Genomic DNA, 26,680 nt, shown 5'->3' with positions numbered 1-26,680 from the left:
ACCACAATGTGATAAATTTCTTAAATGAAAAAAAAATGTTTTCTCAAATCTACAATAATTAGTTGTGCATTCTTGACATTTTTTTGTGTTGGAAGATTACAGAAATACAGAACTATTCACAACATTTAATGTTGTCAGTTTGTCATTCATTTCCCACCATATGTTACAACTACGTACATTTTAGTTGTATTGAAATATTTAACAGATTTCATATTGAATGTCTCCTTTCATTCACAAGACAGAGACCAAACTCTGCAGACATGTTGGTGTCTGACTGTCCCATTTATAGTTGTAACATGTATTAAAGCTTGCCCATTATCTTCAAGTATCTCTCATTTAACTGAAACCGTCCTGCTGCATACTCCTCTACAAGTCGAGGTAAGAAATATGAGAAGTAAAACCCTCTCAAGCGTTTTACTTGTTCCTTTACAAATGCTTCATCATATTGCACTGTAAATGAAACATGCTCAGTAGGTGTCCAGATCACAAGTGTGGCAGTCTTGAGCCCTGTGCAAAACATTGTAAGTTGCACTTGCATGTAATAGCCTCTGCTGCCAGTTTTCTGCAGCTGCAGTTCTCCATCTACCAGTTTGATATCGCTGCATTTCTGGGTAAGCTGCTCCGTGAGTGAAGGATAAGTCTGCACAGGACATTTTATTTCTAGAAGCACATCTGAGTCAATGACCCCGTCAGGACTCGCAGAGAGCCATGGCTCCTGGATGCTGATAACACTACCCATGTGAAGGATGTTCATACCCTGTTCTTTCAGCTGATGACAAGCTTTAACTTCATTTTCTTTACCATAGTTTGTTTCATAATTCCCACGAAAGGAAGGGTACATGTGCTCAGATAAAAATTTGTCATTTTTTGTGGTGGCACGTACTGGAACTTTTTTAGCAGAGCTTGCTGTAAGTCTGATTTTCCTGCAGTTGTGCCACAAATCAGATGCACTTTGCTCTTTTGTTTCTTCTTGTAATTGTTCTGCTTGCTCTTCAGAAACTTGAATGTATGCCTGGTAGAATGCCCTGCATGGATTACAGCTTAGTTTGTAACTGTGTGCTTGGTGTGGCTGAAAAAATTGCTCATCAACTTTACTGTTGCGGTGAGGACCTGCAGATGGCGAGGCATTGTAACACTTTCCAATTAATGTGTTCTTGAGGAGGAAAAGTGGCTTCACTGGTGCTTTGCTAACACTGTCAATAAAGTCTTGATGTGTAAGGTGATATGGTGTGTTAGGGAGAGATTGTGTCACTGCAGTCCGGGAGTTCACATCGTACTGCTGCTCTGCCCTGTGATGTCTGAAGTTTATCTGGCTTAGACGTTTAGGTTCAAGGTTCTTTGCTGTCCCTGCATTCCACCTGCGCTGCTCGTCTGTACACGCAAGCCCTGTCTTTCCACTGATCGCAGCATTCTGCACCTGTAACAAACATTAATAGTTTTTTCTCACTGTCAATACTCAAGATTTAACATAACGAGGAAGTTTACACTAACAAAAGCAGTACACGGTTGGTGTCCTGCATGTTATAGATATGACCCTGGGTCAATACACCTGAATCATATCCAAAACAGATATAAACACTGGCAAAGTCACCCATATTATCCATTTCATATTAATAGTCAGTTACTTTTTGATGCAGAAATATACATCCACAGTCTAATTTTTTTCAAAGTAGTGTGTGTGTACAAATATACATATATATAAACAAACATGTATTATACTACTCTGTGTCACTTCTTATAACTATAGTTTTTCTTGTCTTGTAAATTTGACCTTAATGTTCAGTCTTTTATTTTTTTTATATTTTATCTTCATGTGATTGTACAGCATACAGCCCACACAAAGTTAACGAGTGGCTTTCACATGTAAACAGTGCTCCACGTAATACTTGGCTAGATGGCAGTAGCGTGACTCCTTAATCACAGCCTTTGACCAGTCCAGTGTTTCTGTTTCAGTGATTTAAACATTGTGATATCCAGATAAGTGATATACCTTCCACAGAATAGCAGCCGCATGGCTACATGATCTCCCTAATCCGGCGATACAGGAACAGCCGACTGTCTCCACTACTCCACTTTCTCTTAGCATTGCCCATGCTAAGTGTTTCGCTTGATTAATACTCTGGCTCGGCTCTACAGCTGCTTTAAGAAAAATAAAGTCGCCTTGTTTGTTGAGCAGTACTTTATCAATTTTGTTGCTGTGCAGGTAATTATACGCCTCGGTGCTCTTGTAATTACGTAATTCCTCGCCATCAACGCCTTCGGAAAATACAAGGTAATTAATAATGTCGATGTAGCTAACATCGGGCCATAGTTTCATGTCATCTACCCACTCCGTGAGAAGTGACGGGTGAGGCACTGCAACTGAACTGTCCTCGCTGCTTTTTAAAACATCTTTACTGTGTATCCACCTTCGATGTGTTGCCATTTACTCCAGGTAAAACAAACTGCAGTGAGAGAAATCTTTATCAACAGTGAAGGTGTAACCCCGCAACTGTCAACAACAGCGCAAGCGGAAGTAAAAAACCGGCTTCCGCTATGAATCGGGGTAATGGCGCGAAATCAGAAATACTGTGGATACTGCAACACAGGTCAAAGAGGTACTTAAGGGATAAGAAGGTGTGATAGTCTCTTCTGTGTCTTTACTCATCTTTACAATAAAGAACTTGATAAAATAACCAAATTGGACAATATTCCCTGTAGGCGGTCAAGGCTGTTGTTTTTGGGGAAAAGAGATCAGTATGGCGCAGTGACACTTGTCATCTTGAATGGCTGGCCGGGAGCAGTGAGAGTGCACCCTGAGTCCATGGTAGTCTGTCACCTCTCTCTACCCAGCCACCTACAGTGAGTAAAAATGGCAAGACAGCTAAACCCTCAACCAGAACCACTCTTGAGGGTATAATGTCATGTTCACTTGTAGGCAGATGTCGATTTTTTTTTTTTTTTAATTTTTAAAAAAAATGCTGCTTCCTCTCCCTCACACAGTCTTCATAACAGCCAGAGTTGCAAATTAACACTGAGAGATCTGACACTAATGAAGCGATTATGCCTATCCAAGGGACGGATTGTGCCGTTATCATGTAATAACAGAGCTTCTCTGTGGACTGATTCTTTGTGCTCTTTATTGTTTTACACTCTAATTAAATTAGTGGAGTGATTTCCTGAATGCGCACAGTGTGAGTCTCGTATTATTTGTATTTGGAGGATCCAGCGTCTTCAACTTACTCGAAGTCTTTAAGGATAAGCACCAGCTCTTCACTTCAGGCATGGGATCTGAGCCATGAGGGAGCATCAGGATATATCTTTTGCTTTGAAGCTCTGAAGGGCTGTGCAGAGTTCACCAAACTGCCAGTTTAATGGATTGAGTCTAGCTTTTCAGAGGTGCCACGGAGACAGAGCTATTTGCTACGCTGGTTAAAAGTCGAAAGACATTGCCTGCCTTGCTCTCTCTCTACTCTGCCATAATCTGTTTGCTCCATTTATAGTCGGCAGATACATTCATTTATTCACTGTGGAACTGTGAAACAAGCAAGTAAAAAGTTTGAAAACACTGTATTTGTCACTCCTACATTTGTTAGCCCCATTCACAGCATATAGTCGCTTATTGTTCCAAAATGTTATTTTTATTTGATGTTAGATTTAAGGATTTTTGTCTTTTCAGAGGATAGACTTTAAAGTTCTGATGCTGGCCTATAAAGCTCTGAATGGTTTAGGACCAAAATACATCAATGACCTCCTGACCCAGTATGAACCTTCCAGATCCCTCAGGTCATCTGGATCCGGTCTTTTATCAGTTCCCAGAGTCAGAACCAGACACGGAGAAGCTGCATTCAGCTTTTATGCTCCTTATATCTGGAACAAACTCCCAGAAAGCCTCAGATCAGCTGAAACACTCAGTTTATTTAAATCCAGGTTGAAGACTCACCTGTTCTCAGCTGCATTTGAATAAAGCACCAAATCCACACTTTAAGCTTAAATTTCAAAACTTACATTTAACTACTGATTTTATCTACTGTTCTGATTTTATCTGTTTTGATTTTATATACTGTTTTGTTTGTTTGTTTGTTTGTTTGTTAATTAGTTAGTTTATTTGCTTGTTTTAATCAATTTTAAATCATGCTTTTTATTTGTTCTTGTTTCTAATGTCTCTGTAAAGCACTTTGAATCACCTTGTTGTTGAATTGTGCTATACAAATAAACTTGCCTTGCCTTGCCTTGCCTTTTCAAAGGCATTTCCATTTTAATACAATAAGAAGTTTCAGCAAGGGATATTTACTGTGTGAAAGCACTATCGTTTCTCCTAACTAAAGGGCTTATATTAAAGCATATTGCATTTGAAGTGTTTGAGAGATTAACATTTAATTATGCTGCATCTGGTCGCCAGCAGAATAGGGAGGGTGAAATAACGTCAGATGAGAAATGTTTTGACTTTTAAACTAAATAAATCCTCTACCCTGACTTATAGATGAGTCCAATTAAAGTGGCGGCAGGCAACTTTTCAACATTTTTAGTCGTTACTTGTTTGTTTGAAGAGCTCTGGTGTCTGCAGCAAATGCACTTCAGCTGTGCCATAGATCACAAGTATTTATGTTCCTGGGATATCTCATATCTGGTGATACAACTGCACAGTGAAAGTGCAGATCCAGTGAAAATCATTAGTGAAAGTAAAAAAAGAAAGTGTTTCCATCTTAAGGTGAGTGGTTGAAACAGCTGTTTCAGTTTCTGGTGCTGAAAACATTCCTCAGAGATTTTAGTCCATATTGACACAACACCATCACACGGTGCCTGCAGATTTGTTGCCTGTACATCCATGTAGTGAGTCTCCTGCTTCACCACATCCCAAAGGCACTCTATTGGATTCAGATCTGATGACTGTGGAGGATATTTGAGTAAAGGAGGCTAAAGCACCCAGGGAGAATCCGCATAGACGGGGGGAGAACATGCAAACTCCCCACAGAAGGGTCCCAGTCAGCCTTTAAATCTGAATTCAGCACCTTCTTGCTGTGAGACCACAGTGCTAACCAACGCACAACTGTGCAGGTGGAATATATTTTGATCAAAGTATGTTTTCCTGTTGAGTTGACTGCTCATTTCCACCAACACTTTTGATTCATCTCTTAATTAACAGATATTGATAAAGACAGTGATTGTGCAGCAATAATATGAAGGCTTGGGAGATGACACCCTGCAAGTTTGGAGTAATTACTGTATTGACATAATCTGACTTTAATTCAGGTTTAAGAGGCATCCTGTTCACTGGAACCATGCGTTAGGATGAACTATATGGGCAGCAACAGATAAATTTCCAAAATATCACTCCATCCACACTGAAACAATTGATTTAACTCTAATAAATTGTGTCTGTGAAGGCTCTCAGTCACTGAACAGAGGCGGTGGTTTACGACACCAACTGTCTGCCATCTATAATCCAGTTTTGAGATCCCTCCCCAGACGCCTTAACGCCCACTCACATCCTGGGCCATCTGATCTCAGGAATTTGCATGATAAAGTGGGGCCAGGTTTCACAATGAGCTCACCCGAAACCCTGGCTGATTGGGACCCACACCCAGTTTCACACCTTGGCTCAGGCGATTAGAGGATCATCAGGGGGTCCTTTTGTCCCTCTGTGGGGGGATACTCCCAATAGGTTTAAATCTGGGACTCCCCACCATTTGACCTTAGAACTGAAGAAGCTTCTCGGATGAGAGGTGAAACGTCTTCAAGCAATTTAAAGAAGTCCAGACGCTTTTCTTTGCAAGCTACTTTGACTCTAATAAAGTGTGTCTAAAGGGCAGCTCTACATCTACAGATCTAAATAAAACTAACACTGTGGCATGGTTGCATCAGCTGATCAGGAAAATGAAGGGTTAAACATGAATAAACTTAATAACTTAAAAGGAGTCATAACATTTAGTTTAAAAAATTGCAGAAATGGCAGGACAGCCCATAACCTGTCCGCCAAACAACACAGAATTTAAACAGCACCTGTTTGTTACACTATGAACAAAAACTGAACAGAAATTGCAACATACTATAAACACGAGTTACTCAAAGTTGGTTCCAACCAAATGGCAGCGATTTAAAAACTGCTTTGCAATCACTGAATGTGAATGCGTGTATGAAACGAAACATCTGGATCATTTAACAGTAGGAACAAAAAGCTACTGCACAGGGTTTAGAGTTACAAGAAGAAAAATGATTTGAAACCATAATATGCAGAAAGTTAAAAACAGCGCTGGATCTATGATGGGCAGCCGTTTAGTCAGACTGGCTGTTTAGCTTAGTGACATAGTACAAGCCAAAGATGATTAGGCATTTTTACAACAGCAAGCAGAAGTAGTCCTAGACACATTCTTTGCTCATAATGTTCATGTCGCCTAAGAAAATGTCACCATTCACACTACAAAGCAAATTCTGCAGTACCTTCACAAACACCAAGATGAAGTGAAACGGCTCTTGTGAACTCTACAACCGCATGAAACCTTTATGAGATGTTCTTGAGTGCAGAGTGTAAAGCAGAGACCCACCTACTTCATTCTGCAAACAGCTGGAAGCTTTCTTTCTCTAAGGAAGGTCAAACATCTCACTACACATGGCACACACACTTCTGCAGAACTTGGCATTCAGAGGACTGAAGTAAAATGTCAGTTCAGTTCCTTACCAGGTAATCGATATATTTTAGTTGGAGAGCGGTGATGCAAATTTTAAACTCTACAAAATAAATAATTAATTAAGAAAAATCATAGCATAGACACAGCAGCATAATAAGGCAGAGCCGCTTATTAGACATGCACTAATTGCATAAATGTACTGGCAAACAAATCTGATTAACATAAAAGAGACTGGAGCAAAATGTAGATAAATTAAGGTCATGCGTTGTTTGCATGACTAGGTTAACAAATGTCTCGGTAACACCTTATGATCACGAATAATCATTAATGATCATTATCATTTATAAATACTAAACTGAACACACAAAACTGAACTTAAAATCCTATAAGTGGCTACTATAATAAAACAAAAAATATATATTTATGACCGTCAACCTGTTATATTTGGTAGTTTTGGATTTTGGAACAACTTGCTTGAATGATACAAAAAAAATGCTTGAATACAAACACAAAAGCTTCATATGGAAATGGTAAAGTACAAGGACTGGACTGCAAATGAGTGAAAAAGGAGCCAAAGAAAAAACTTCAGATAGTCTGAAAAAGTGCTCGAGACCACTTTAAAATAAATAGAAATTTTGGCTTAATATATAGATATAAAATAAAATAAAAAGGTTCAAGACTTTGGCATAGTACTGCATATTTACATTTTTATTCGTGTGAACTGCATTAAAAAGTGAATATGTAAAAAAACAAATTGGAATCCATCACTTGTCAGTCCTTAGGGCACTGTAAACACAGGCAGCAGTGTTCTATAGGAAGTGAGGTAACTGATGCAAAAACATATAAAAGCTGCTATAAGAGGTGGGTGTGTGTGCCTTATTCCCACAATGGTAATTTTTCAACTTGTAAATCCATCAGTTATACAACCTGTGTGAGGACTTGTAAGAATATCCTACTCTTTACTCCCCGCTGTTCTGTACAATTGCCTGCCAGATGTCAAACACCGTGTGAGCACGTCGTTCCTTTAATATATACTCGGGAACTCCTATAAGCAGTTAGTATACTTCTTTAGAATTGCTTGTTGGATGATTGAATACCGTCGGAATCACCTTCTCTCAAAACTTCAGGACTGCGGCACAATAATTCCTTTACTTTTAGTTACAATCACTCCCACTAGTTCACACCAACGTACTGCCTCTGCAAGGGGGCAGACAGGGAACAGAGTTTGAGCTGTTTTTGTCAATTTCCATCTCAAAAACTCAGTTCAACATTATGAATATCCTCCCAGAGAACTATTTGAAATGGCTGGTGTTATGTTTAAATTATGTTATATATTTATAAAAAAACTTTGATTACATATCAACAAGCCTTACTAAGAGATGTGTAATGTGCATTTTTCCATGTCTGAATAAGGCCTACTTTATTACTTTATCTACTTCAGAAGAAGGGGGAGAACATGCAGACACCTCACAGAAAAGACGAGTGATTTTAACTCATGTATTGCTGTGAGACAGTCCAAATCACTGCGCCACCGTGCCCCTCATTCAAACAATCATCAGTAGACCTTTTTCAATGGGAAAACCAGTTTCATTCAGACATACTTTTGTCGATTTAACTGAATTATTTTCATAGCTTTGAAAGCCCTCATCCTATATAAATAGCCCTGCCAAATTTCAGCTAATTTGGAAATTTGCACTTTTCAGCAAACACTAGCGGGTCATAGAACTCTATTACTGTGTGTTTTTTAGGAGATGAACCAGGATGAATAAGTCATAGCTCAAATTCCATCAATATGCGCAAACTAACACTCATGCAGAAGGCAGAAGAACTTCTACATGGGTCCTTAAGTTTATGTGTCAAAGGCAGTGTGTTTTTGTTTCAGTAAGGATGATCAGCGTGACCAACCGGATTGAAAAAGACTACATTTTGCTGAAAGCCTTATAGTGAAAATCAAAAAGTGATAATCATGGGCCTAACAGCTTTAATTAGCTGTCAGTATGGGGTCTGAGGTTGTGAATCCTCCCCCCACTCTTTAGACACAACTCACTCTCTTCCCTAGTTTCTGCCTCTCCTTTTTCTCAGTTTTAATACAGGCGGTCTTTACTATAATCTCTTTCTGCCTCCACAGTTTCAGCCTACTTTCTCTCACTGATACGCTCCATGTGTAAATTGAGGGAGGCATTTCAAGGTTGTCTCCATCTTTGATCATCACACAGTGGACCCCATAGGAAATATCAAATATTAAACTAACAGAGCTCCTCCGCAGCACACACTTTGCGACATCATAGCATGCTATGAGAATGCATAGCGTGATGTGGAAATGCAAAGTAACAATGCCTCAGACTTCCTAAAGCATTTCCCAGGAGAACTTCTTTCCACTTCTTCTTTCCATGCGAACACTGCTGCAGCTAAAACAACAACAACAACAGACTAAAAAACTAGATTACAGAGTCCAAGACATATCACATAATGTACCATGAAGGGCAGGGAGTTTTCAGATTATACCTGGTGATTGTACTGAAAGGATGAGTGGATGAAGAGAGAGGAGGGAGCAACGAATGAGTCATTTGGAAGGGAATTCACAAACAACTGGAATAATTTCATAGAGACCTTGGCATAAAAAACTCTACCAATAGTCACTGCTAAGAGATTATTTAGGACATTAACTTTTATACTTTTATTTTAGTTAGTTTATATATATATATATATATATATATATATATATATATTAGTGCTGTCAGCGTTAACCAGCCATAACCACATTAACACTTCAAATCTCTGTTAGCGAATTAACGTGGATCACCCCATCCGTGGGGCTGGACGCACTACTGCGTCAAAGACCTAACCATGCTAACGCGTTGACGCCGTTAGCGTCGTCAGTGTAGTTGCATAATAGCAAACAAGCCTTAATCGGCTTACCTTGGGAAATTCATGCATTCAAAAAGAATAACTAACTTAAAAATATACCCAATTTTCATATAAGACCCCATTTACACTGGATTGCAACCTTACATTCAAAAATTGTAAATGCATCCAAATAAAAAATTGCCTTTACTTGTAGTCCACAAATACATCTTTATGTTTCTGTTTAACAGTAGTTGTAAGCAAGTTACTTTGTCAATGAAAACTGCTTTAGTTACTCATCCAAGGCTGATGCTGTATGAAAAAAGCGATCTGTGACACGGTCAAGGGAAAGTGCAAGCATAATGAATATTTTTTTTATACAAAATATGAACAAAAACCTCTCTATTCAGACACAAGAAACATTATATTAAATGCTTAAAATACAAACCTACACTCTTTAGTTGAATAGTATCTCTAGTTTGTTGCTAGTACAAATCTGTTCATTCCAGTACTAATGGTAGCCTTTATGAGCTCTGGACATTGGGTGAAGAGCTCAACAGCCTGTTATTTACAACAAACTTAACGGATTCTGATAAGTGTTTAACGAGGAAGTATATATGTTTCATAGGCTCAGTTGCCATTGAGTGTGCTCCATTGCAAAAAGCTGATTCAGTTAGACAAAGGTGAAGCTGTGTAGTCACTTTATTAGTTTGTCAAGATGATCAATCCAGATTATTTTCTTCACAAAAAGAAACTGCACATAAGACCCTTTTGCAAGTATCTCAAACCTGCAGCGCACACAGGATGATATGGTCTCTGTGGTTCTGATAGATATATAATTATAGTTCTTATGTAAGAAGGTAAGAAAGAAGGTCAAAAGTTTACCCGTATTAAATGTTTTATTGCCTGTAAATGGCAAGCTACTATAAATATGTTCATCATCTAATGATGCAGACGTATATCCGATCAATGATTTTTGCAACACTTGAGAAGTCTGTTATACCCATTAATGGAGCTTCATTCACTTGCAAGATGGATAAATTGTCTAGTAATGAAATTAATTGAAGCTTTAGAACAGTGTTAATGGTGTAACGATATTGATTTATTGAGTGAGAAATCCAAACTCATCTCTAATGAGATGAAGTTCAAACTTGCTTCTCAGGGTTTGATGCAGTTTTCTGTGGTCAGCCAGTTTCTCCTATCTTTACAAAGATCTACAGATTAAAAAAAGTCCTCTTAACGACTCCTGAAAGTTGCTTGCATTGTAAGAAGTCTTAAGACCTGCACTGTTATCTCAATAGGACTTTCATATTCAGTAGGAGCTGATCTCCATTTAAGATGATTTTTCTCTGGATTTCACTACTCACACAATGCTGTGTGAATACTAGCCATGGTGCAGTGGCGGTGGAAGTAAAGTCAGCACCCTCTTGGCCTTCCAGAGCACACGATTTGTCACCTCTGTTGAGAACTGTGAGGTCACACAAAGATAGTGACAGTGCTCTTACAGGGATGTGGATATTTCATTTTCTGGGTCAAAAGCTTCTAGTCTTGCTGATTCCTTGGCAAAACTCAAAAAATAGCAGATGAGTTGTTGAGAATTACCTAATCAAATCGTGTTTTTTTTGTTGCTATAGAGACAGTTTTTGTGCACAAAACACTACATTTTTGTCCCTTCGACAGAAGTCACAAATCCTTTGAAAGCTGTCCAGTAAAACAGTAGCTCCCCAACACAAAGACCCAGAGAATCGTTTTTGTGTTTGCCTATTTCAATCATCCCGTGTCTCTGAGACAGATAAGGAGAGAAGTGACCTGACCCTCACTTTAGCAGCACTCTCAGAGATGAGAAAAGCTAAAGGGGATAGGAGAATTCATCTGACAGGTCCACCGGGAAATGTTACTGTGAGCACATTAGCTCTCTGCTCTTCTCACTACTACTGTCAAATGTCAGTATGCTAATAACCAGGAATCCGTGTAAATAACATTCTCCATGTTATAGCATGCCAAGCTAGGCTTCTGGTACTTATTGATGTATTTTAAGAGCGCGTCTGTCCTCCGCAGTATCCCCATGAGCGCGTGGCTTCTCCCAGAACATGCTAAGATAGATAGAATCTGATGAAACGCTGAAGTTTCAGCGAGTGCTTCAAGTCTCTGTGGAGAGCGGGCTAATGCTAAATGTATGATCCATGATTTGAACCTCATTTTTAAACCCTGCGAGCGCTAAGTGTGTAATTTTTGAAACTAGAAGATACAGTTCCTCTGTGGATAGGGAGAATACATGTCACATTTTATTGCTTTACCTATATTTGTATCCCGCATTATTGTATTTACCCATAGACCCAGTTATTCCTTGATGTAACAGGGGCACTTGTACATTGATGTGAAATCTTTATAGTCTTGAGAAAATTTTTTTTGATAATCTGACTACAGTGAAAGCAATTAATCCAACGCTAATTAGTAAAGTAACATTTTTGAATAACAGTAAAGCTTAGACCCACCAACGTTAAGCCCTTTTTCAACACAGCAAAAATATGAAAGCATGCAGGCATATTAAGGAATAAAGTTCTGTGGCTCACGCTGTCCATGCTATGGCAATGTCTGAATGAAGTCATAAGGAACATTAAAGTGAGAGTGACTCATGTCTGAATGATAGGATGTTATGACTTTGACAGATTTATAAACCCAGAGGAGAGCACTTGATCATCACAATAGTCATTTAAACTTACGGCATATCAATCTGTGCAGTTAAGAAACATAAGTGATTCTGAACCAGTTTCATCTGCTTTGGCACAAATGAAAGTGACTACAGGCGCAAAGGAGAAACAGCAACAAGACAACCCCAGAAGGGAATTTTTGGGGGTGGTCCTAGCAAAAGAAGGGGGCAACTGCACCATTTCAGGCCAGACAAGTAGTCCAGCTCTTTTAGAACTGCACAACTATTTGTGTAAGAAGGTATGCTGTCTCTCCCAGCACAGTCTCAAGAGTGTTGAAGAGGAGCCAGGAGATTGGCCTTTACATGAGGAGACCTGGAGAGAGCTGCAGAAGGGTGTAAATCCAGCACCTGAACTGCTATCTGCTCCTTTGTGCGAAGAGCGACAGGAGAAGCGCTGCCAGAGCGGCTGCTCGTGTGCGTGTTTCTGACCAAACTATCAGAATCAGACTTCATGACGGTGGCACAAAGGCCAACGTCGCTCTGTGGGACCTGTGCTCACAGACCAGTGCTGTGCAGATCGCCAGACATTTGCCAGAGAACACTCGAACTGGGAGTTTTGTCACTGGCACCGCACTCGCTTCACAGATGAGAGCAGGTTCACACTGAGTACATGTGACAGGCATGAGAGAGTCTGGAGATGCTGCGGTGCACCTTATGCTGCCTGCAACATCATTCGGCATAACCAATTTGGCAGCAAGTCAGTGATAGAATGGGGAGGCATATCCTTGGAGAGTCACACAGAGCGCCACGTATAAGCCAACAGGAACATGAACGCTGCAAGGTATCGTGCTGGAAGTCCTCAAACCTATTGCATAAATTTATGATACAGTGGGCACTGGATTCTTCCTGGTGCAGGAAAATGCTTGGCCTGATATGGCCAAAGTGTCTAGGCAACTTCTTGATGATGAAGGCACTGGTGCCACTTACTGGCACTCATGTTCCCCGGACCTGAATCCGATTAAAAACCTCTGGAACATTTTGTTTCAGTGCATCTCATTCTGCCAAACAGTGTCACGGACTCACCAGTGGCACACTGATGCCCTGATCAAAATCTAGGGGAGATCCCCCAGGACAACATCAACCATCTCATCAGGAGAATACCCATAAGTTATTTTGAATGCATAAAACCAGTAGGCAGTAAAGGGTTTCAGCTTGAATATTTTGTTCATTAAGATCTGATGTATGATTTAATGATCTTTTATTTTTGAGTAAAGATTATTTTCACTGAAAATATCCAAAATACTTTAGTCAGAAAAATGACTAAAGACATTTATTCATTCAATAGCAATACAGAACCCAAGAAAGATATGAAATTAAAAATAAAAATCCATTTGCAAAAAAAAAAAGAATCTTTCCAAATAACTTTATCTCCAGTGTTTTTACCATGTGCATGCTGGTTAGTGTGTGTACCCGGCTCCCCTTGTCCTAGCTCACTTCGTTCTCTAATTACACACCTGCTTCAAGTCACTGAAACACTCCCATCCTGAGATAAATTGTCTGGACAACTGTGTAAAAGGCTGCCTGAAAATTGTACGTTGCATTAGAGGTCTTCAAAACAGGGGCTCCTTTCACCAGAGATGCAACATGACAGCTGATTTTCAACACAGGAAACTTTTCCCACTTATCCACTGTGATTTTTGACCCTCAAACATAACATAAATGGAAAGTTTACTTCATCACCTCAAGTTTATAGATATTACCAGTTGATACTATATACTGTATATCATGCCAGTGCAGCGGTTATCACTGTCCACTCACAGCTCAAGATTCTCAGGTTTGACCCTGTTTAGCGGTTTTTACATGTTCCCTTTGCAAGTTTAAACCCCACAGTCCAGGTACATGCTTTTTATGTTAATAGATGATATTGGTAGTAGATGTGGATGTGAGATCATGTCGTCTCAGCTGGGAAACTTCACCCTCTGTCACCTGTTGTAGGCTTCAGCTCCTACTAAGCTGGATAAATGATTAAGAATATCAGTGCTCAGATAACACTCAATTTAGTACATTTCAATTTCTTTGCTGTAGTTGCAATCTGGCACTATAAGAATGTCTATTATGTTGTTATTCTGTGGAAGATTTTGGAAGATATAAAAATTAACTATTAATGGATTCTGTTTCCAGAGGCAAGATATAAACACAAGACAAGTAACACTAACATTACCAGTTAATGCATCCCTCCAACAGGCCTTTATTGTTGCACTTCCCTGCTGAAGGCAAAACTGTCACTGAAAAACAGCAGTTTTTCCACTGGCACGCACATTTAGAGTGTTACTGAAAATACCACATCTGTGCTGATAAACTAAAAAGTACTCGTTGTGCTCATTGTGCTGCACAAGGACCATCGCTTATTCTAATCAAACTATTTATGCTTCAAAATTGAAACATGTTAATATGATGTAACATACTGCTTAATCTGTGGTAATATTACAATTTAGTATCATGTATATATGCGGTTGTGTCTTTTATCACTGATAGTTTACACTTTGTCCTGTCATCGAGCTTTATTTATCAGTCATTTTCTAATTTAGGTTCGAAGTAAAAAAACGAAACAAAACACCAAAAATTAACATTGTCTGAGTGAATTGTTTATTATTAAAAGGTAAAAAAACAATCCTTATTTGTGTGTGTATTGCTGTTGCACAGCATTATATTAGGCATATGTACCCACTGCTACATATACTGCGTGTATGGATTTTTCCAAAAGGCAGAGATACATATCACAAGCAAATGCATACACAGGCACATACACGCTGACAGATTTGAGGTCTGCTAGTTGACTGGGGAAGCATTTTGGTTTTTCATTGTGTCTGGCACAGATTGGTTGATCCATCTGCTGTAATCACTGAGTCTGACAGTATGATTCAAGTGTCCAGTGAAAAGTGACCCATATGCTTAAGGACAAGAGAACCCATTAAGAGCTGAGAATCGCTAACAACCTCACTTCAAAGAGATGGACAATGACGCTTGGAGCTCTTTTGTCACTTTTGCCACCGTGCCCGCCTCGTTCAGATTTTCAGCATCATCAGTGGGCCATTAATAAAGCCCCAGAGAACAATACCGGGTGAGTTTGTTGCTGAATTCAGATTTTTAACACAACTCAGACTGTATTCATCAAAGAAAACTATTGTAATTATTACATTGTCAGTAACAAAGAATTACTTGACACAGGGAGAGGTCTTGTTCCTCCCTAACCTTGTTACATGAAAACTAGAGAGAGCTCTGATTATGCTGATTATTAACAGAAATTAAAGTTATTACTGTGATGTGAAAACCTTTCTAGCCCTCACAGCAGTTACGACAGTGTGTACCTTCGATGGGAGCGCCACAGATAGAACAGGTTCATTCTCTGTGGTAATTAGAGCTATTCAGAAATGTACCCTAGTCTTTAAGGAGAATGTTTCTTAATTGCTACCTTTGTTGAAACATTGCTGCTGTTTGAAAGGATAATAACAGCCGGTCAAAGTAATTGTTGCTTTATGAATTCATTTGTTGAGTTGTACTGGAACGTTCCCCCTAGAAACTGCTCATTGTTCTGCACTCAAAGCTTTTGCATTGTTGCACAGATGCTGCCAAATTATGTTGCGTGACAAAAAATATGCTAATCTTCTCCAGAAAGAAATTCTGATCATTTCAAGCGAAGGAGTAATTTGCATGAAGTCTATGGATTTTGGGTTTCAGAAGAAATAGCAGCAGAATGCAATTTGTTCACTACCAAGTATACCTTTAAGCCTTTCTTGTGAAAAGCTAGTAGCGACCTGCATCTTGCCTTGTGAAATTGATATTGCTGGTCAATGACAGTGATTACCATGCCTGTGGGTCTCCCTCCCACGCCGTTCCTGTCAGAGCCTCAGAGATAATGAGATGGCACACATTATCTGGCCTTGCTGGAATCATGTTTTACTAACCTTACAGAAGCAAAGCCAACCAAGTTAAATCAATCGTCTGGCACCATCAGAAAAATATTATAAACCAGCTATGCAGCCGTGCTGTATCACTACAAATACATCATCATATAAAGACTAAGTGACAGCAGAGGAAAAAAAATCGATCTTATTTTAATCATTGGAAAATGGATTGCTACAGATTTGGAAATTACACAAGGACCGCACAGTTTTTTTCTATTAACGCTGACAAATCACTAATATTTACTGAGTGTCAAATAAATGTGTGGAAGATGTTCTCAACTTTCTAGGAGTCCATTAAAAAGAGATATTTGCCTTTCCAGCTATATTTGTTAAGGTTCAGTTCTTAGATGGACCCAAATATAGAAGATGTGAGTAAAACAAAAGACAAGCTTTCATTAAAAGTGATAATAAAAGTCTAATAAAGGAATGGATTCAAAGGGTACAAAAGCTCACCTCAGAGGGAACTTGCAGTATAGAAAACAGGTGTTACAACAGACCGGATAAATAGAAATAATGGGACCAATTATACAGAGAAGGCTGACTGAACAGAAGGTGAATGAGACACAGGTGAAAATAATCAAAACCATTTTTTGACACATTCAAAAAAGATCCATTATTTAAGAAATCAGAAAAGTCCTCTGAACATGAAGACAGAGACAGGGGAATACCAAAAGGATAAAAAGCAAAAGGATGGAAAAACAGAGGAGACTGAGGATGGGGCAGGCAGATAGTGAAACACTAAGGGAACTAAACACATAAAAATAACAAACTCGGAATAGAAACTGAAGCTAAATAAAGACCAAAGAGCCCAAAGATTGAAACGAACAAAAGAGACCAAAACTAGGACTTGATACAAAACACTCGAGTATTACTCAGAATACTAGAAAAATGATGATGAAATCAAAGAAGGGAATTTAAAGCCTAACAATATTCAAAAACTCACCAGAAGGGCAGTGAAACCACAGAGAACACTTAATAAAAGATAAGAATCCCAAACCTCCAAACTAACTCAAACACTGTGACCAAAACCAGTTGTATGATATGTACAGACAAAATAAAACATGTTCCTGTTGTGAAACAAACCTAATTGAGTCAGCCTTGATTACACCAAGCTTAACTATCATATGAAAATGCATATTATAAGCCCACACAATCATTAGCTACACTGAGACAAAAGTTAATTGGAAATCCTGTGACCTAGCTAAAGATGCTGCATATATAGAGTATATTTATATATCTATAATCTATTATAACTGCAGAGTTAAACTGCTGAGTTTTTGTTTCCCCCTAAAAATGTACATAGATTCAGAAGCCTGAGCCTTTACACCAATCGCATGCCTAATCAACATCCACTGAGAGAGTTCAGGCTCATTAAACAGGCTCTTTGTGCTGGCATTAATAATGCAGGGGCAATGCAAGAGCCACGATGTGCTCAAAGACCTGCCATCTCGTTAATGCACCATTAATTACACAGGTTAAGACAACAGCCTCGGGGGCAGTTGATCCCCCCTCTCTTTAGGGGATGGGGTCAGAAAACCGGTCACTTGTTCTTCTTGTCCCAGGCACTTATCGAATCCACCTGGAGCATTAAAACGCTGTCAAGTATGAAGATTATGATTCTGTTTTATATTTTTTCTCTAAACTCTCAACAATTCCTGTCCATTTTTACCTTTTAACTACCAAGTGGGAGGAGGAAGCAGGGGGTCTCTTGCATGCAAGCAGAGAAAGGTGTTTATGAAAGTAGCTCTGGGTCTGAAAGTTAATTCTTTTTAAATATGTATAGCTTTGTAATCCTTATTACAGCATGATTTCGATTTTGATACTCCCACATGAAAATAAGGATTCCAGTAGAAGCCAAATCCTTTCTGTATCCTGTAAACAGCAAACATTTTCTACAAATCTACCAAAATTATTCAACACTAAAAACAGCTTTACAGCTGCTCCCCCTGACTTCAAACTGCAAGGTTAATGAAAGAAAAAAAGAGGTAGAAGTAAGTGAACTAAAATCATTTTAACTGCAGGTCTTTTTTCCCGAACCCACACATGAATTGCCATACTTTGTGTATTTCCCTCAACTGGGGTTAGGCTGCTATTTTAAAGGCCTTCAGAATCACTCCCTTCCCCTTTCCTCTCACCTGCTTCTTCAGCTGAAATCAATGTTCCAGCCCTTTCATCCTCTCTGCAGATTGCCTCAACCAGGGCAGAGTCTATCAGGCATCACTAGACTGACATTTCCCTGTAGCTGCTGCACCTATGGGCGACTCCATAACTGACTCAGTCCCCCAAGGGATGGATAATCCCAGGCTAAAACCCCAAGATTGTGTGATTAATGATATGTCGAGTGGTTGTGACCCTTGTTCTCCTGCTGTGATGCCTCATGTTGAGCCCAGGGAGCTTTGGAGAGTTGACAAGGGAGACCTGTACAATTATGCACTGGCACAGCAAAGCAGCCCCCTGGCAAACATAGAGCTTGACAGGACTTTTATTAGCAATGAAACTTATACAGTACCGTATATTAAGAGACAAAGCCAGAGTGCAGCCAAACTCATTTCCACACTCTGTGACTGGTTTTCAGCATTCACAAATGGGGCTAATTTATTCAAAATGTGAACTCGTGTGTGTTAAAATTCTCTGCTGAATTACACACATGCTTTTCTGTACATTGTGGCCTACATTTAAAAGACTCCTACGAGTTGTGATTTGCTCCTCATCAAAAGCAAATTATTACATTATAATAGTATTGGCTTTATTGCAACGTGCTTAATAATAATAATGAAGACAAGACAGCATTGGTAAATAAAGTGTGTGAGAACAAAGTAAAAATGATATAAACTACCAAATAATATTAATAAAAAGCCATATAACTAAGAAAATAAGTGATATCAAAGAATAAAAAAAAAAAGTTTATAACTTAAGCCTTAAAAAATGTGTTTTGATGTGTTATTTAAATTGATCTGTTGAACTGGATACTAATCCCTTTTGCCTATAACAGAGATGAGGACCAATAATAGAGCATATGCTCATTTGCCAATATGTTTTAGTTCTATACAGGGAAGCTTTAAGAGACTAATTTTAGCAGATTTTTGTGATGTAAAATGAGCGTACTATATCAGCCAATCAGACAGAGAGTCAGGACCCCGAGCAAAATCTTTCCTTCTCTCAATTTAGCTTTCATGGGAAGATGTGTTGCTGTATTTTGGATCCTCTGAAGTTTTTTAATGATGCATCGGTGCAGTTATAAAGTCTGCTAACATTAAAAGTATGAATAAGCCTTTCTGTGTTGTCCTCAGAAAACAATTGTTACACGTGGGCAAAATTTATAATTGTAAAATGCAGTTCTAGTTATATTTCTAACCTGAGAGTAAAAGCTTACATTATACCCCAGAGGTCCAACAAATACACTGAATATATTTCCTAATTCTAAAACATTTACCATGAGCTTTGGCTGTTTTGTGTTTAATTACCTTCTGCAACTGGAGGGCTAGGTTTTGCTGTTGCCTTTGGTGTATCTATCTACTATCATCAGTACATCAACTGCATATTTGAGGAACTAACCGCTGAAATCAAGAAAAAAATAAAGTATATTGCTCTAACAGCTTGCCTGGGCAAAGATGTGCATCATCACCCTGTGATCAATATCCTGTCGGGTAAACCTATATTTACCTTTCATGAGCTATGGACTTGTTGTGGTGTTGTTTTATTGCACCAGTTCACAACAGCAATTATGTCAAGGCATTTATATTTAAGGGAACAACTGCAAAGCGACAACGGTATTAAAGAGAGAATCTGATGATCTTTAAGAGCGAGGTTCTTAAGAGGTTGAGTCAAGGCGGGAAGGTAGAATTCCTATTAACAGGAAGACACCTCTGGCAGAACCATGCTCAGGGAGGACCGGCCTGTTGAAGTTGAGGAGAATGAGAAGATAGAAAAGAAGCATTGAGAGAGAAAACGAATAACAGACAAAGAAAACCAACAACTACAGGAGACAAGTAAACACTTAATGACATGCATTAATATCCCCTGGGAGCTTCAGTGTCTGGTTCAGCGTCACCTCATTTAGCTGGAACTATAAGCTTAATCAAAAATGAAGCCATCGGCTTTAGTTTTTGAAGCTACCTTTGTATGCTGACATCGCAAAGACATGCAGATTAGGTGAGCTGGAAAGTCAAAGCTGCCTGTAGGTTTGAATCTCACTCTGTTTGTGTCCAAGTGCCCACTGAACTCCATACCTACTGCATGCTAGAATGCACCTTAGTATAGAACCAAAAGTGATTGCAATGACTGCTTTACATTTAGATGCAATAAGGTTTGCATTTGTTAGAAATCTTGCCATTCTGCAAAATACCCGATGACAACAGCAACCCTGTGAAAAAGCTACATGGAATTTTCTGTGTTAAGTTGTTTTACTTTCAAGATTTCACTTTCAAATGTAATAGGAGCAAGAGCTACGGTGCCAGTGAGGCCGCCCGGTGACCAATAGATAAAACTCTGAGTGTACCGAGCAGAATCCAGCTGTCACTGTGTGCAAGTGTGAGAGTGTGCTGCAGCATAGCTAAAAAAAAAAAAAAAAAAAAGCATACATACTCATCTAACCTGCAAACTGAGAAAATAGAGGTACATGTGCAGTAAAATGTGATACTGAAATCTTTTTTTCATTATAAAAACATGCTGTGGGTGCTGATAGACTTCAAGTCCAAATGTGTAGCACATCAGACTGAAAGTGAAGTAAAGTTAGATTTGTGCTCAGCTTTTAAGACTGTGATTAGGTTTCTGGAGTACCTACTTGTTTATTTAACTTTATAAAGCAATACATCCATAACTCAGTACACTACTTAATTTGATATTTTAGCCAAGCCACCCTTTCCTCAGTCTCGACTTAGGGTACGTGATTACTATGAATACAAATCATCTTCATAATCCAACAGGGATAAAAACATAATTGTTATTGTCTTCTTCATATTTAATTAGAGGAACACTTTAATTGTTCCTCGGTGAGATACTCAGAAAAACAGCTTTTAAAAAGACCTAATGAAAAAACGTGGACAAGATTTGGTAAATGTTTGAGAGCAAAGTCAGAAAAAGTGCTTCTTAAATCCTGCATTAATTTGAATACTCGTCTCTTCCAATGTGAAAAAATGAAAGTACTTGTTTCAAGTGTCATCATTCCACTCTCGAACAGCTTATCTCCTGAATAAGTCGACTGCAACATTAGACCAATAAGCAGCTGTGTAATGAATCTATTTAAAACCACCCGAGATTAGCCCTTAGGCAGCACCTGATGGGTTTAGTGATCAGCTTTTGTTTCCTCATCAAGAGCCAAAAGATCAGTGCATCACAAGGAGACAAATAGTGCTCCCGTGCTAATCGTCACTCCTGTTTCACATCCAGTATTCAGCTGTCCCATATTCCACAGAGATACTCAGACAAATCTTTTGCATGATTACTTTATGGATCAAAGTCTATCTCAAAGGTTTCTTCAGAGAAAATCCCAATTGCGCAATCAGACACCTATTTCCGTCGAGGAGCCTAAAGTTAATGACCGTTTCTCATCTGGGCATCTCCCTGTTTTCCTCTGGCGTTGAGGGTGAATGCTCAATCTTCAGTGGAAGCTGTCAGAACATGATGAATGCCAGCACTAGACCGGCTCTCAAAACTTGCATTAATTTTTAACCACAGTTACTGGAACAAAAAAAATTAAATCAGCTATGTAAGATCACTGCAGAGGTGCACACGAGGCCTGGAAACCTGCACAGGTTTTTGTTGAAACTGTGTTTTGGCGCTTTTGTGCACAGCAGGGTGATTTTTTGGGGACTGTTAACATCTATCGCAAAAAATATTTTGCTTTGATCTCCAAGCAGAGATGGCAGTGATGTGGGGTTGCTCTCCTGCCCAACTCTGGTTCGCAATCAGTGATCAACTACTTTGTTTAAAAAAAATAACAAGACACATGAAAAGAACAATTATGAGGTCCCACGCTTCACTTAAAGCACGGTCTTAAAACAAAGTGAGCTTGGTTTGTACTAAGCTTTGCTACAAAGAGCGGTTCATATTCTCCAACTATCTACTGATAGTTCAGCGAAAGAGACTGAAGGGAGGGATAAAGACGAGTAAAGACAGAACAGGGAAGGGTGAATTATTAATTACTTGTATTCAATTGTAAAACCCCAGGATGCACAGAGGATGCCTGTAAATACAGATGCTGCATAGAGAGAGAGAGGGGTTGGGGGGGAAGAAGAATCACAGCATTTCAAAATTTAAGTCTGTCAAATTTTCAGGTGGCTTCTTTTATCCTTGGGAAAATGATGTTTGTGAGAGAAAGACCTTGAAGTTCAGACATGTGGATTTAACTGTGTCGAGACTATACAGGAAGAATATGTTTCCTGCTGAAAGCTACAGAGGAGGCACAAGGCCGTGCCTAGGGTGCTGTAGTGGTACTGTGTATTGACATGGAAGACATACTTATTATTCTATTGCAGTCAGTGGGGGAGTACAGTGAGTCATCTCATTTCAGGCTTTGTTATGGAAAATGACTCTGACAAACTAGAGCAGGCACATAAAGAACATCTTGGAATGTTTGTTAGTGACTTTCTTGTACTTTTAATTTAAAGAAAAGTGAAATCCTGAGATCTGCACACTTAGCTACTGGCCTAAAACCACAATTATTTGTAAGATGTTAAAATATGCACAGTAGTAACAACAAATAGTGATTTGCATTGCTTATGCACCTGTTAAATAATTTCTTGATTCACTGTTGCTTGAACATTTAATTTGCTATTATAATCTTAAAATATGGGCAAATGTTTACATTTCAAATTTACCATTTAATAATTAATGGCAAACACCTGCCCTGTGGGCAATTTTTGCCAAGCCATGTTTTAAAACATAGATTTATGTTGATCATATTATTATTTTTACATTTAAATACATTAATTATACATTATATTTGAATTATATCACTATTTATTATATATTTACTATTTAGTATACAGTGATATAAAAAATTCCTCTTCACCCCTGCGGTCGGTCTGTTCTTCCACCTGAGGGTCCTGCGCAGTGTCTTTGCTGTTCCAAAGACTGCGCTCTTCTAGACAGAGATCTCGGATGTTGTTGCTGGGATCTGCTGGAGCCACTCACCTCGCTTGGGAGACACTGCACCTAGCGCTCCGATTACCTCTGGGACCACTTCACCCTCCACAACTTCTCGTGTTCCTTCTTCCTGATGTTGCTGTCATTCCGTATCGCTTGTCTATCACTACAGCCATCTTCATCTGCTTGTCCACCACTACCATGTTCCGTTGGTTAGCCATGACCAGTTTGTCCGTCTGTATCTGGAAGTCCTACAGGATCTTAGCACGATCATTCTGGACCAGCCTAGGGGGCATCTCCCATTTTGACCTGGGGACTTCCAGGCCATATTCAGCACAGATGTTCCTGCATACTATGCCGGACCACTTGGTTATGGCGTTCCACGTATGTCCTACCTGGTAGCATCTTGCACTTTGCTGTTATGTGCTGGGGCTTCTTTACACAGCTTACATCTCGGGTCTTGCCTGGTTTGGTAGATCCCAGCTTCTATGGATCTTGTGCTCAGAGCTTGTTCCTCTTTCTGTGTTCCTGTGCTGCCATGATTAGATTATGATATGTGTGTGTGTGTTTCTTTGTCTTCTTAGCATTACACTAAAAAGTGTGCAGCAAAGTTTGGGTTTTTTTTACAAAGAAAAATGTACATATACTTGTAAAGTACTCATCATGTCAGGTAAAAGCTCTGTTTCAGTAAAAATTTATCAAAATTGTTATCTTAAGATATTTGTTGTCATACATCTTAAGTCATTTTAGTGTTATATTCAGCAGTCTCACTGCAAAACTGCAAGGCTTAGTTTACTCTAAGTGTGGATTTAATGTTCGATTTGTTGCTGGATAAACCATTTGCTGCGTTTCATTGCTCTTCTCTTTTACCATATTTCATATCTTTGTCCACTCTATTAGCATAAAAAAGGCAGAAAATGGCAAAACAAAAAGAAACACACACTGCCTACTAATTAATACTGGTATTCAGCACTTGGAACTTGTGTGATTGATGGACAGCTGGACAGGCCATCATCATCTCATTTGGAGTTTAACACATCCAGTCCTTGTACCTCACTACTAATTCTTAGCTTACTGTAAGAAGGTCCCCACCCCCAAATAGTCAGAGCCACTACTTTTCAGTCCTCAAACAGCCCCAGTAGGAGAACAGGTCAGAGGCTTCTAAAGGCAGCAGGATCACAGTGGACAGGCCCTGTAGCAAAGCTTGGGGCAACTGTCACAAAGCCATGTGTTAGACCAGCTCTAAGAGATATATGTATGCATTATGACTGACTTCAGTTCTCCTTGAATTTAAAAGCAGCTGTAAGGTCAAATTTTAGGTTTTGAGTTCACAGCTAAGGCAAGTCAAGGCAAATCTCCAGTCCTGTTTCATGAAAATTGGGAATCTCTCTACAGTAACTGCAAAAAAAATGTAATGCACTGATTTCGAAATAATGTATCTAATTTAAATAGTACAAGAACAAGAGTTTAATGCTTAAACTGAGATATATATATACCCCTTTAGAAGCATTGAATACTGCTTTCAAACAAATCACTTAAGATTTAAAAAAGGGAAGAGAAAATTGTCATAGGTATACCAGCACAGATTAAGCAATTACAGAATGTTAAAATTTCTCTTAGTCCTTTGTTAGTTTGTTTGTGTCTCTGTTGGGTGATACACAAATACTTTCTTCAAGCTACTGAAATATTCATTTGCCTGTATCTGAGCTTGGCTATACCTAGTTACTGGTTTGCAAGACACCATCTGTTAAATATCACAGAAAACTGCTTGGAACAGGGGAAAAAGTGTCAGATTTTAATAAATTGCTCTGCCAACCCAATTACCAATGATGCAAAGCTTACAACCTAATACCCTTTGATTCGCTGTTTGTGTTCCTGTATTCTATCCTCAATCCCGCTCCTCTTGGCAGTGTCATAACACGCTCTTTCAGCCACACTCCAGCTGCCCAGCATGCACATCTGACAAGGAGATGGGTAAAAAAAAATCACTTTTATAAAATCTTTAGTCTGGGGATTAAATCCGTGTCATCAGACCAAAGGCTGACGGGATACCCTTTGAAGCTGGATAGATCCCTCTAAGAAGAGATGAATGGCAAAATAGAAGAGATTTCAGTGTTGGCAAATAGCATTAAACAAACTGGGCTTTGCTTCTTCTTCTTCTTTTCTTCTTTTTTTTTTTTTAGTAATAATGCCACTAAAAAGTAAAAATGACAGCGTGAGGAAGAGAGTGTACCTAAGAGGGTATATGGTTTTTAATGATAGGGACCCTTCAGGAGTGCCAACAAGTATGTAGCCTGATGTGCCAAAAGTCCAACATCAAAGATTGTCCAACACACAGTGGAGTTAGTGTGCTGCAACTAATCGTGCGCATTCTCTAAGAATCACGTCTGCAGAAGCCTGACTAAAGGAAATTATATTAGAAGAAATACGCAGTGATATAAACACAACTTCTTTATTTTCATTACAGCCGTGTTGCATGGATTGTATTCTTGTTCCAGCACTTACTGACTCTTCGAAGTTGAAGGTGGATGTGTGGGATAGTAGGCATACAAAAGGCAGGGCCGTGCATACCAGAGTTTTTCTAGGGAATTTTCTCTCCAGCCCAAAATGAAACGGTCAAGGAGTTAAGGTAGCAGAGTTAAGGTAGAGAAAGCGCTCATGGTAATTGGTATGTGGGGCTGATATTTTGGGAATGCTTTGTGCTACTGTGATACACCAAATATCTTTCTGAAACCAATTTTGTCTTTAGCACAAATGGTAACCAAGTTAGTGAAAGAGCGCTTGGGTTGCTGTCTGTAGCTAAGGGAGCTTTTTACAATTTTTTTGAGGTTATTTACTGCTGAGATGTGATAGACAGAGCTGGTATAGCTGCTATATCTTTGTATTTAAATTATTAGCTTTATCATAAAGATAAGCATGAGAGGGAAACAGCTAACCCGGGTCTTTCCAAACATAACAAAAACAGCATAGAAGTCCCTCTAAAGCCCACGTTTTTATAATTCATAGAATGATTATAATAGTAATAATGATGTAAATGCAAAACTGAAAATTGCTGTTTAACAAGGAAGTATTCAGGTGTTAAAGTGGGTGGGAATTATCCTGAATGGTTTTCTGGCATCCTCAGTTTATAAGCATTTAAATCCAATAGGCAGGTTAATACATATTACTATGAATGAGTTCATATTTCATGATGGCATGGCCCACTTACACCTTCAACACATTACTTGTTTTTTGTTTGTTTTTTTTATAAAAAATAAAAGTAAACAAAAACAAACAGGAAACAGAATATTCGAGGACAAAACTGCATAGGTCACAAAACACAGCAAGCATTTCAGATGAAACTATAACACTTAAAAAAATCAATTACAGCCATAAAAGCCAGTTGTTTGTGAAAAGGAAACAGTACAACTTTAAACCACAGTACAAAGCCAGAAATTAAAATTCATGACAGTTCAGCCGAGGTTCCTCCACTGAGGACAAATCAAACCAGAGCATCAATACGTTGTTCTGCACACTGGAGAAAATGT

General features: G+C 38.9%; 2 protein-coding genes across 3 annotated transcripts in view; one reads left to right on the top strand and one right to left on the bottom strand.

The window, feature by feature from the left end:
• Positions 1 to 26,680, top strand: part of LOC308406775 (metabotropic glutamate receptor 4-like) — a 219,593-nt gene that overhangs the window by 24,870 nt on the left and 168,043 nt on the right. The window lies entirely within an intron of this gene.
• Positions 49 to 2,578, bottom strand: LOC308406777 (uncharacterized protein). Its single transcript, XM_080897996.1, has 2 exons — positions 1,991 to 2,578; positions 49 to 1,417 (listed from the first exon to the last, which is right to left on the bottom strand). Exons 1-2 carry the CDS (start codon positions 2,423 to 2,425, stop codon positions 302 to 304), a joined length of 1,551 nt encoding a protein of 516 aa, XP_080754122.1. The 5' UTR covers positions 2,426 to 2,578; the 3' UTR covers positions 49 to 301.

Source organism: Rhamphochromis sp. 'chilingali', assembly GCF_963969265.1.
Source record: "Rhamphochromis sp. 'chilingali' genome assembly, chromosome: 12".
NCBI classification, from domain to species: domain Eukaryota; kingdom Metazoa; phylum Chordata; class Actinopteri; order Cichliformes; family Cichlidae; genus Rhamphochromis; species Rhamphochromis sp. 'chilingali'.
Note: the sequence above shows the minus strand (reverse complement) of the source record. Positions and strands in the feature narration are given on the sequence as shown.

What these genes read in the sequence shown, in the direction of transcription:
- LOC308406777 (XM_080897996.1), bottom strand. Translation starts at nt 2,425, where the DNA reads ATGGCAACACATCGAAGGTGGATACACAGTAAAGATGTTTTAAAAAGC. An exon ending in CGGCTGCTATTCTGTGGAAG is followed by an intron (nt 1,418 to 1,990) that starts GTATATCACTTA and finishes TGTTTGTTACAG; the next exon opens with GTGCAGAATGCTGCGATCAG.